Source organism: Mauremys mutica, chromosome 2, assembly GCF_020497125.1.
Source record: "Mauremys mutica isolate MM-2020 ecotype Southern chromosome 2, ASM2049712v1, whole genome shotgun sequence".
NCBI classification, from domain to species: domain Eukaryota; kingdom Metazoa; phylum Chordata; order Testudines; family Geoemydidae; genus Mauremys; species Mauremys mutica.
In genome coordinates this window covers 238544937-238557074 of record NC_059073.1, presented here as the reverse complement: position 1 = coordinate 238557074, position 12138 = coordinate 238544937, and the positions used below count along the sequence as shown (strand labels likewise).

Genomic DNA, 12138 nt, shown 5'->3' with positions numbered 1-12138 from the left:
TTACTAGATGGAAATGGTAGAATTATCAATAATAATGCAGAAAACACAGAAATGTTCAATAAATATTTCTGTTGCATATTTGGGAAAAAACAGAAGATGTAGTCATATCATATAATAACTAAAACTCTTTCCATTCCACTAGTATCTCAAGAGGATGTTAAACAGCAGCTACTATAGTCAGACATTTTAAAATCAGTACATCCAGATAACTTGCATCCAAAATTTAAAAAAATGACTGGCTGAGGTACTCACTGGACTGCTAATGTTGATTATCAGTTGCAACTTGGAACACCAGGAAAGTTCTAGAAGAATGGATGGAAGCTAATGTTGTACCAATATCTTAAAAGGAAAAATAGGAACCTGGGTGATTATAGGCCTTTCATTCAGACATTGATTCTGGGCAAAGTAATGAAGCAGCTGATATGGAACTTTATTAATAAAGAATTAGAAGAGGGTAATATAATTGTGCCAGTCAACACAAGTTTATGAAGAGTAGATCCTGTCAAACTAATTTGATCTTTTTATGAGATTACGAGTTTGGTTGATAAAGGTAATTGTGTTGAGGTAATACATTTAGACTTCTGTGAAGCATTTGACTTGGTACTGCATGACATTTATATTAACAAGCTAGAATGATGCAAAATTAACAGGGCACACATTAAAAAGGTTAAAAACTGGCTACCTGATAGGTGTCAAAATCTAATTGTAAATGAGAAATCATCAAGCAGATTTGTTTCTAATGGGGGACTCTCAGGGGCGGCTCTAGGGATTTTGCCGCCCCAAGCACGGCAGGCAGGCTGCCTCCGGCGGTTTGCCTGCAGAGGGTCCACTGGTCCCGTGGCTTCGGTGAACCTCCCGCAGACGTGCCTGTAGAGGGTCTGCTGGTCCCGCGGCTTCGGTGGACCTCCTGCAGGCACGGGAGCCGAAGCCGCGGGACCAGCGGACCCTCTGCAGGCAAGCCGCCGGAGGCAGCCTGCCTGTCGTCCTCGCGGCGCCAGCAGAGCGCCCCCCGCGGCTTACCGCCCCAAGCATGCGCTTGACATGCTGGCGCCTGGAGCCGCCCCTGGGGACTCTATCCTGGGAAGCAGTGACTTTGAAAAAGATTTGAGGGCTGTGATGGATAATCAGCTGAACGTGAGCTCTCAGTGCAATGCTATGGCCAAAAGGACTAATGCAATCCTTGGATGCATAAACAGAGGAATTTTGAGTAGAAATAAAGAGATTATTTTACCCCTGTATTTGGCACTGGTGCAACCGCAGCTGGAATACTGTGTCCAGTTCTGGTGTCCACAATTCAAGAAGGATGTTGATAAATTGGAAAAAATTCAGAAAAGAGCCACGTGAATGATTAAAGAATTAGAAAACATGCCTTATTGTAATAGACTCCAGGAGCTCAATCAATTTATTTTAACAAAGATGAAGTTAAGGGGTGACTTGGTTACAGTCTATAAATACATACACAGGGAACAAATATTTAATAATGTGTTTTTCAATCTAGCAGAGAAAGGTATAACATGATCCAATGATTGGGAATTGAAGCAAGACAAATTCAGACTGTAAATTATTAACACTGAGAATAGTTGACCATTGGAACAATTTACGAAGGGTTGGGGTGGATTCATCATCACTGCCAATTTTGCATGTTGTTCTAAAAGACATGCTCTGGGAATTATTTTGGGAAGTTTTATGGCCTGTATTATATAGAAGTTCAAACTAGATCAGGGATCGGCAACCTTTGGCACGCGGCCCATCAGGGAAATCCCCTGATGGGCCAGGACAGTTTGTTTACCTGCAGTGTCTGCAGGTTTGGCCAATCACTAGCCGCGGTTCATGGTTCCAGGCCAATGAGGACTGCGGGAAGTGGCGGCCAGCACATCCCTCGGCCATGCCGCTTCCCGCAGCCCCCATTGGCCTGGAACCATGAACCGCGGCCAGTGGGAGCTGTGATCAGCTGAACCTGCGGACGCTGCAGATAAACAAACTGTCCCGGCCCACCAGCAGATTTCCCTGATGGGCCACATGCCAAAGGTTGCTAATCCCTGAACTAGATGATCACAATGGTCCCTTCTGGCCTTGGGACCTATGAGCCTATTGAATATGAGTTTTGCATGTGAATTGATGAGAGAATAGAGACTATGCATATTACAGTTTATGGAAAACATAAGTAGCACAATACTGGCCTCGAGCAGCCCCTCCACATGTGACTCTCCCATCTGATTGGAGAGAGGAGCACTAGACACTGTGCATTAACAAGTGTTCCTTATGGTCTCCTCCATGGTTACAATTTATGATACAATATATTCTTAAATATTTCTTTCTCAGAGTGACTATAGGAGAGACTTTACTTTAAGGCATTTAGGAATACAATATCATAAAAGTATGTGATTTATCCTATGGATGGGTGAGCTAATTTGGTTAACATTAGGAAATGATTTGTCTTTTTACTCCCTACTCACTAGCTCATTACGTCAGAGTGCTTTGAGGGTGACCACCACGTAGCTAGTTCACTTGTGCAAGTCTCCACACCGGGGTAACTTTGCATACTCTGCTTTTGACCTTCATCAGGGAGCAGTATGGCAGGCTGTTCACCCCAGCCTAGGATTGTATCCTGTCTGGTGCAGTAGAATCCAGCACCCCTTAACAGGGCCCACTTTAAAATATAAAGCGTGGGGGGAAAAGGGAAAATAATTTGTGATTTTTTTTATTTGGAATTTTGTTAAAATTCCAACCAGTACTATATTTAATCAGAAAATGGGGGGACAGGAAGGGAGAGAGGGAATGGGGGGGGGTAATATGGACATTTAGTTCAAGTCAATGGGGTCACTTGTAGTGTGTAAAGTTAAACATGTGCATAAATCATTGCAGGTGTGGGTCTTTAGTTAAGAATATCCATGAAGTGCATATCCTTGATTTGTGTTGCTAACCATGTATTTCAGGGTCAAATTTACAATTTGCTGTTTACACCATTATTATTTAGTTCCCCTACTCAACATTTTTATATTTTTGAGCACTTTTGCAAACCACACCCTGGATATCTAAGTACTGGACTTGAGAGGGAAACAGGTACTTCAATATATAAAGTGTGCCCGAAAATAATTGTTGGCACAAAACCAAGCTCACAGTTTCCTGGCACAAAAAAAAATTAGACTATTTAAAAAAATCTGGCTACTGCTGTGTAAATATTAAGAAATGTACCGATGCAGCACATTCACAGTAGCATTTGGGAAATACCAGTCTGTGTTTAATCTTTTCCTTATTATTTAGCCATTTGAAACAATCAATTTTTAACATCCATCAAGCTGGATGTTTTCAAAATGACATCCTCTTTTTATACCCTTACTCATGGGCTCAAGTAATTGTGGGCATAATTAAGCCATTTACGCATCTAAGTAATGGACTGTACCCACCAGTTCATGTATGTACATGTCTAAATGGCCTGAGTTGTCCTTGCAGTTATTTCTGTCCACCAAATTGCATGCTCAAAAAGGGATGTCCCTTTAAGGCTAAACTGCAAATCAAGCTCTTAGTATTTTTAATGTGATTTTCCACTTTAAACCTCTATCGGAACCTGTTCTGTTCACATAAAATTCTACCATACTGTAAATCTTGTACACCACAGCAAAAGCAGACCCTTTTACAGTATGGCAAGGCCGAACTGAAACTGGTTTTTGAAGCCACCATCACAACTGGCACCATTGTCAGCAATGTTAGCAGCGAGGCCAAGAATTGAATCTGCTATTGGGTTTTAAGGATTCGGGTGAGTTTGAAGGTTTAGGATTAAAAATGGTTGTCTGACCCCTTCCTTGCCCCAAGTACCTGGTCACTTGGGAATTCAGAGACATGCTCAGTCTCATTATACCAGGAGAGATGACTGCTTCTTTTCACAGTGCTTGTTTCCCCTTCCTCCCCCACTCCCCTTATTAATTTGGCATAAACTTCAGCCCACCTTAAAACTATACTTGACTGGGATTCCTTATTTCCATGTTGTTACTTCTGTACTCCAGGGAATTTCCTTTAGGAAGCTAATATCTTTCTAAGCTTGCTATAATGGCACATGATCTACGTTTCTTTGTTAAGAATTTCCATAACTCATTCAGTCATAAGAAGCATTGGTACTGTTGGCTAAAGTCATTTCCTCTCCCTGCAGCAAGTCATCTTGACTTTCTGGGTAATTGTGCTGAAGAAAAGCCCCCTCCATAATGGTTTCATCTGGTAACCCTTTATCATGTTACCAGATTTTTGCTCTTATTGTCCGATTAATTCCATCCTGGAATTGTACTGGGAGTGGTATGTCTTGTATGGCTGATTGTATAGACATCTCCTAGTAAGCCAGTAGTGACTATTGTAATGCTGATATTTGCTAGTAGTTTGAGGAAAGCAAGCAGGTGAAATAACCTGGTAATGATCTCTATCACAATTACTGTGTACAATTTTCAAAAAGAAGAAAAATCTGTTTGGAGAGACTCTGAATTTATTGCCAGAAAATTATGTTGTGGCTGCAGTGACCCTTGTGGTCGTATATTGTTTTCAAACTGTGCAGGGTATTGGATTCAGTAGAACTTTCCCTTCCTGACAGAAGCTGTGTGAAGTGAGGGATAATAGCATCTTAAAATCCAGTTGCACTTCTCACAAAGCTGAAGGGAGAGTTATATAGTATGGGGATGTGGGGAGCCCATGAACTATTCATTCTTCTTCATTTCCTTTGAATGCTCTGTGTTCATCTCATGGTACCACTGCTGGCACTGTCTTGATATGAGTCTGAAGATCACATGTGTAGTATGCAGACAGAAATAAATCCTCTAGGTAAAAGAAAGTGGAAACTGGCTAATGATCAAAGGTTATCCTCATTCCACTCCTTCCTTCACTTTTATTATCCTACTAAATTTGGTCTTTTGCAAAGCTTTTCCCCCCTCCCCACTACAAGTGAAGGTTGACATTAAATGAGAGATTTAAATTTTTGCTTGTTTTTCAAACCATGTGTAATTTGAACCACAGTGTAGTGGCTTCAGTAGAGTCAAAACTGCAGTTCTTAGAGAGCTACACTAGGTTGTAAGTTGGTTTAAAGAATTAACATTTCACTTTAAGGGTTCTGGGATCAGCCCTGGGACAAGTGGCAAGTAGAATTTTGTGAACAATTAGGCAAAATGTGGAATAATTAGGGACCCAATCCTGCAAACAGTTATAGCCATGCTTAACTATATGTCCCATTGAAGTAAATGGGGTTACTCATGTGCTTACTTCTTAAGCATCTGCATAAATGCTTGCAGGGTCAGGGCTTCAGTCTGTGCCTCAGAACATTTCTCCAGAATACTTTTTTCATTTATTGAAATGTCAAATTTCTACATTCCATTCTCACTGGAGCACAGTAAAAATGTCTTTCTGGAGCCGTAAACCTCCTGGGTGTCTTGTCAATCTGTTTATTAAACCTAGGGGACATGCCGTGCTCTGGAGCTGGTAGGGACCACTGTCAGAAGAGCAACTAGAACAGAGTGTGAGACTCAGGCTGCAAGTGTGTTGTGAATTTAACTTAAAAAGTCTCAAGGCCTTACCTGCCATTAACCATTGGAAGGGAGGTCAAGCAAAAACTGCCCTTGGAAATTACACAACCATTTTCAAAATTGTCCTCCCCAAATTATCCATCTTTTTATGAAATTTGATGAAACAAAAATGAAAGAATTTCACCTAACTTTAATCTCAGATGAAATTTAAGTAGTGGTGTTACCTGAGTTGAATACCCTCCGAAAGCTGGATACAGTGGAGCTCCATTGGCAGCCTCTGGTTGTGATACAGGGATACAAAGTGTTGTGGATCAATCCTTGAGGAACACTAGCAGAACTGTCTGGTAAACCTTGAACAGTTCCAGCCTGCACTAAGCCTGATTTCAGAGAGTGTTGTTAGTGCACTGACTTTAACAAACACCAAAATGTAATGTATAGTATGATTTATTTTTTACACTGTGGTAGTGCATTAAGATCAGGGTCCATTTTGCTGGTCCCTTTACAAAGCGAAAAAATGTATCCAAGAGTCTAAAACTTAATTTAGCAAGATACAGTCTTTGATCAAGATAGTATCTCTTACCCACAGGCTCCTTTTCAGCTTTTACTAGCCAGTCTGGCCAGGATCCATCACAGAGCTCAAATCACTTGTTGGGCTGTTGTTGTTGTTTGCCTCCTTTGTTGAAGGACAAAGGTGGATTCTCTCTTTTTTCCTTATATCCCCAATAGTATGTGTATTTAAAAGTTAGGAAGGCCTCCTGGGGATTTAGTCTCCGGGGTACAGGAATCATATTAAATCTCTACCTCTTGAGTTCAGGATCAGGATAAACGCCACTGGTTTAGCTTGATGGTTTTGTTTACTGCTAATATGTAAACTGTGGTAAATCTGCAATGCCTTTTCTAGGACAGACTTGTTTATCACCTTTTCCTAGGCTAGCCTGTCTGGTTGTAAACATGTTCTAGTAACATCACCCAGTGGGAATTCATAGCTTCACCTATAACTATGTGAATGTGTATCATTTTACAATGATATTAATAACCAGTGTGTTATTAGCTTTCATATGATACCTCACAAGGCATATTTTGTACAAATATCATTGCAGTAGGGTGTGAATACAGAGGTACACGGTTACACTTTCTTCTGTAGTATTAGGGCTGACCAGTGTTGGAGCCAGGTTACTGAAATAGATGGACTATGGTTCTGATCTTATGTTTTTGTGCAATATCCTCATGTTTCTTACTTTCTGATACAACCGATGTAAAATATGTCATTAATATCTGTTCTGCTTTAATAATTTGCACTACTGTCTTTGCATGTTAGGTTTTGGTCACCTAACGAAGCAGTTGCTGAAGCTAGCAGCTGGTCGTGTGGTGCTGGCACTGGAGGGAGGACATGACCTTACTGCCATCTGTGATGCATCTGAAGCCTGTGTAAATGCCCTTCTAGGAAATGAGGTAAAAGACAAGTCCAAGGGTTTCAGAGGACAATCCATGTTTTCAAAAAGTTCTGTCTTTTTGTTTTCTTTTAATTTTCCTGGTGTGTAGAAATAAGTGCCTTTTGCACATGTCTTAGTAATGAGCAAAACACAAAAGAGTTGGACGTTATTTTGGTTTTGATTAGCACCCCACCATCAGATGTTTATATGAATCTCTAGGGTTTGCAAAACTATTCTTGATTCTGAGAAGGACTCAATACACTGTGCTGAGAACCTGCTGAGAACCTGCCTTGACATCAGTGGGGGTCACTGATGCTCATCCTTGATCACGTTTTGAGCGAGCTATTGTGGGAAAACAGGCTCTTCTCTCAAGATTGCTGGTAATTTCTTGGACTGAAAATAGCAAAAGCACATTTTCATGCAGTATTTTGATACTTCTCTTTCCACCGTCCACTGGCAAATCTCTGCTCTCTGCATATGCTCACTCTGTGGTGAAAATGATAAAGGGTAAACCTGCTAAAGGCACATACAAAAATCAAATACATAAAGGCAACATACCTTTACCTTAAATTGTGACCTTGTCTCATGTTCTCATGCCATGGTCTGTGAAATCTTGTTATGGGGAACAGGGTTCCAAGTCATTATTTTTACTGGAAACTGACAGCCCCAGTAATCAGTATTTTTTAGTGTACTTACTCGCTTACTAGTCTCCTAATTCCTTTTCAGGGCACCATTTCAGGCCTATTAGATTGGTGTGAAGTGCTGTTTGTTATAGTGGAAATTGCTTATAACCTATAAGATCACCTATGAAGGACTTTTAAAAGACCTTTATGCCTTTTTTTTTTAATGATACATAAAGAATGCCTGAAAGGGTTTTTTTCTGCTTGTGTTCTACTTTATAGATAACAAAAATGTCACATGAGGCCTTCCCTAATTTTGCTGAAGAACCTATTGAGCATCTCAGAGATGTGTATTGGGAGTTCTCAGGCCTGAATCAAAAGGGTACTGGTAATGAACCTTTAACTGAGACATCTTTTCTCTCAAACGTTCTTCAAGCATTGGAGTTGAATACATGTTAAAAAACAAACAATTTTAAACAATTTATCTAAAAATCCTTTCCCCCTTTCAGCTGCTCAGTTTTCAAGCTATTGGCTCTGGTGAAGTCTCAATTTCACCAATTCTCCAGTGTCCATAGAAACTTCCAAAGTAGACAAGACATGAATTTGTGGTCCTATGCCTTTCCACCCTTACTTTGAGCCAAAACCTTTCAGGCTTTCTTTATGTATCACAAAAAAGCAATGAAGGACACAAGCCCATTATTTTTTTCCTTTGCAGGTTAAGGAAAATTTACTGTACTGCAAGTCTTGAACTTAGTTTACATGGCAACATAGTACACCCCAACAGGCTGCATACATGGGCTCTGCACCATAGTGGCCTGTCTTGAGAACAAGTAGCCTGATTCAGAAGGCACAAGGTACCTCTTCCAGGAAAAGGAGCTATAGAGCTTCTTGGGAACAGGAAATTAATGCAAAGAAACTCCCCGGAGCAACCCCAAACAGTTCCTCAGCCTACTCCCTTGCAGGCACCAGGGATGGTGTCGGAATTAATACATTAAGGGAGTGCTACTGTGGAGGGGTGAGCAAAGAAAAATGCTACCTTGTGTGAAGATGGTTGGGGTTGCTGGAAAGGTCTCTCTTCTCCCCATCCCCTTGCACTTTGTGGGAACAAGCATTCCATAACAGAATATTCAGCCCTATTTGAGTTTCATGCTGGGTGACCTATGATATGGCCTATAAAGAAAAGTTTTCAAAAGTGCTGAACATCCAGCGTCTTCTTTTGAGAAGGAGGAGCAACACTTTTGAATGCCAGGCCTCTTATTTGGGTGCTGAAATATGAATTTAGAAGCTTGACTTCAGGCATCTCTGTTTGAAAATCTTAGTCATAAAATTTTGTTGACCCTCCTGATCAGCCTGCCCTCCTGCCCATCCTCACTCACACTATCATTCATGAACTTCATATCCGACACAGCAGTTTCCTGTGGTGGTGATGGTGATGGTGGCACATCCTCTGAATCCTTCTCCTTCAAAATCAGCCACAACAGCAATGTTCTCACAGTGCAACCCTGCCCAGCTTTAGACTGGAGATGTGTCAGCCTGATTTCTGCTTGGCTCTGGTTAGCTTGGACACATTTAAGGTAATATCTCTCTGAGGTTTGCAGCCTCGTGGGGAGATAAATAATGCTAATGAAACTATGCTCCCACCTCGGGTGACCAGATGTCCCGAATTTATAGGGACAGTCCTGATTTTTGGGTCTTTTTCTTATATAGGCTCCTATTACCCCCCAACCCCGTCTTGATTTTTCACACTTGCTGTCTGGTCGCCCTACTCCCACCACTATGCCAGGGGCCTGACTCTCCACAGCCAACGATGATCATTTAGTGATGTTGCTTCTTTGTGAGAAAGGCCTCGTTTTGTTTTAATGTTGGCTCACACCTGCTACTGCTTCTAAAGCTGCTGACCCTCTGCATTCTCAGAAAAATACCTACAGTTGGAAACAGACATGAAATGTATTTCACTGTGAGTTATGCGTGAGTGTACTGAAACATTGGCCTAACTCTATTGGCTCTTAAGGGGGACCAGTAATCTGAGGCCAGTAAAGTAGGCTGGGTGAGTCAATGAGTTTATCTGTTTGCAAAATATAGCGTAATAAATGGAAGGGAGGACTTTTAATAATGGAAGATGAAGACAAGTGTGAGTGCATGTGCATTATAATTCACTAGAGGAAAGACATGAACATTAAGATCTTGAAACCTCTCACACAATAAATATTCTTCTCATGTACACTTACATTATAATTTATAATACAAGCATGTTTATTTTCCAAGTATTAAATCTAACTAGGGACATGCAGGAAACAGGCAGACACACATCTCCAAACCAAAACTGAACAATGTTACCGCAAGGAGAGAGCATATACTGCTCCTGCTAATTTTGGAGATGGAAGATTCAGAAACTATGTCATCATCACCACCATAAGAAACTGCTCAAAGAAAATCGGTGACTATTGCTGAGATGGGCAGGCTGATAAGGGAGGGCATGTAGATGCACGTTTGCAGCCTTGTGGGGAGATAAATAATGCTAATGAAACTATGCTCCCACCTCGGGTGACCAGATGTCCCGAATTTGGAACTCTACAAAATAAAAGCCATTGGCTTTTTTTTTTATCAGAAACACTTAGCATAGCAGTTGTTTATTTGTAAAGACAACTCACCTGGTGTAAATTGGCACAGCTCTATCGACTTCCATGGAGTTATGCCAATCAATACTAGATGAGGATATGGACCATAGCATATATATGGTGTACACTGCCTCATTTCAACAGAATGCTTGTAGATTTGCACAGCCAAGTACAAAGTCTCCTCCAGTCAAGGACAGAAAAAATTGGTTTCTTTAAGTCACCAATTATTGTAATTTGAAGATGCATTCTTCCTTGAATGCAATTCTTTACAGGTGATTAATAGGGTAATTATAACTTATTATCTGGCACTTCACTTTTACAAATAATGATACGTACTGCAACCGTAGTTTAAAAACACTGGCAAGGCCCACTTTGGCTTCTAAACACTGCACATGCAATTGAACTCAAATTAGAAAGGTCAGGAAAGGCCTTTGTAAGGTACTCTGCAGTTTGTCAGTTGTATTTATTCATGTGCTGAGGATTAGAATTCATAAACATTTTGCAGGGTTTTTTTAAATTCTTTTTTCCTTGCCTATGTTGTTCTTGGCCAGGACCTGTCAGTAGAGCAATACACTGCTTCGTATGTCTTATTATCAGCAGAATAACTTATAACAAAAAGAGTAACCGTAAAACTAGCAGTAACTTCCAACTTTCATGGGGAGCCAGTCAGACGTAGATGAAACAACAGACTTACAAGCTAGAAATGCTTGCTTTAACTAATTTGTCTCTGAATCGCTGCAAGAAAAACAAGTTGACACCCCAAAAAGACAAAACCAACCCCCAACCTCCCCCCAAAATAAACCAAACCCCAAAACTAAACCCAAACTTGCTTTTAATTACATGTGGCCTTCATGAAAGTGATCTATTTAGGAAGATAGCTTTTACTTTCCCCTTAATAATTATGAGTTGGGTCAATATGAAAAGAATATGCTATTGAATTAACCTTTGTTAAATAATTTGATCATGGTAAAGGAAAGTCCCTTCATACAAATGTTGACTTTGAAGACTAACCAAAAAATCCATTTCAGAAGGTCTCTTTTTCTTGGAAGATCTCAACATTTAAACGAGTTATCAGGGCAATCAATGTGTGATGAATACTTTTGAACTTCTCCACAGAAGTGTTGTGAACATTCATTTTGGAAATTCTACAAAAACATATATGGAACTCTACAAAATAAAAGCCATTGGCTTTTTTTTTTATCAGAAACACTTAGCATAGCAGTTGTTTATTTGTAAAGACAATAAATGAAGCAAAAATTCAACAATGTAGACATAAACAAAGACATAAATGTATCTAGATTTCAGTTTTTATCATTCATACCTTTGTGCACAAAAAGAAAAACATGAATTTCTTTTAAAGACAATTTACTGAACTAAATGCAAAGCTAATTAGAAGCACCGTGGGTTGCCTCCTAGGAAGGAAATCTTCCGAAGAGGCGAGAAGTGATTAAGCAATTGGATTCCCTTGAAATCCAAAATCAAAACAGTGAAATCCTTCATGCAGGTAAAGAAAGAAGGATGAGGTTAAGTTGCTGTAAAATGTCCTAGACGTCTTCTGTTAGTGGTTTTAGATCACATCCATTACATGGGCACCTGTCAAAACAAAAGAAATGATGGTTTTAGCTAATTAGAAAAGAGAAATTACTTTTAAACCAGGAAGCTGTTGAGATGTTGATGCAGCCTTGCACTGAAAATTCAGCTCCCTCATTTTCTGTGAAGAGTGCTTTTTTCCTGTTGGCTTCCGTTACTAGCCCAGTGGTGCCCAACCTTATTACACAGGAGGACCACATAAACCCAAGCACAAACCTTGTGTGGGCCAAACACATTCTACATATTTTAATAAGATTTAAAGTCACCTGTATCAATTTATATTTTAAGTTCATCTTGTTTTGTATGTATTTAGATAGGTTGTTTCTATGTACAGCAGTGTCTGTATACACACTTGTGTAAACTAAAATGATGTTAACAT

At 40.1% G+C, this 12138-nt stretch overlaps 1 protein-coding gene across 1 annotated transcript in view; it reads left to right on the top strand.

Annotated features, from left to right (window-relative positions):
• The window catches only part of HDAC9 (histone deacetylase 9), a 659352-nt gene that overhangs the window by 624879 nt on the left and 22335 nt on the right, over positions 1-12138 (top strand). The window contains exon 26 of the mRNA XM_045006744.1: positions 6817-6950. Coding sequence (XP_044862679.1) covers positions 6817-6950 — 134 coding nt within the window. The remainder of the gene's footprint in view (positions 1-6816; positions 6951-12138) is intronic.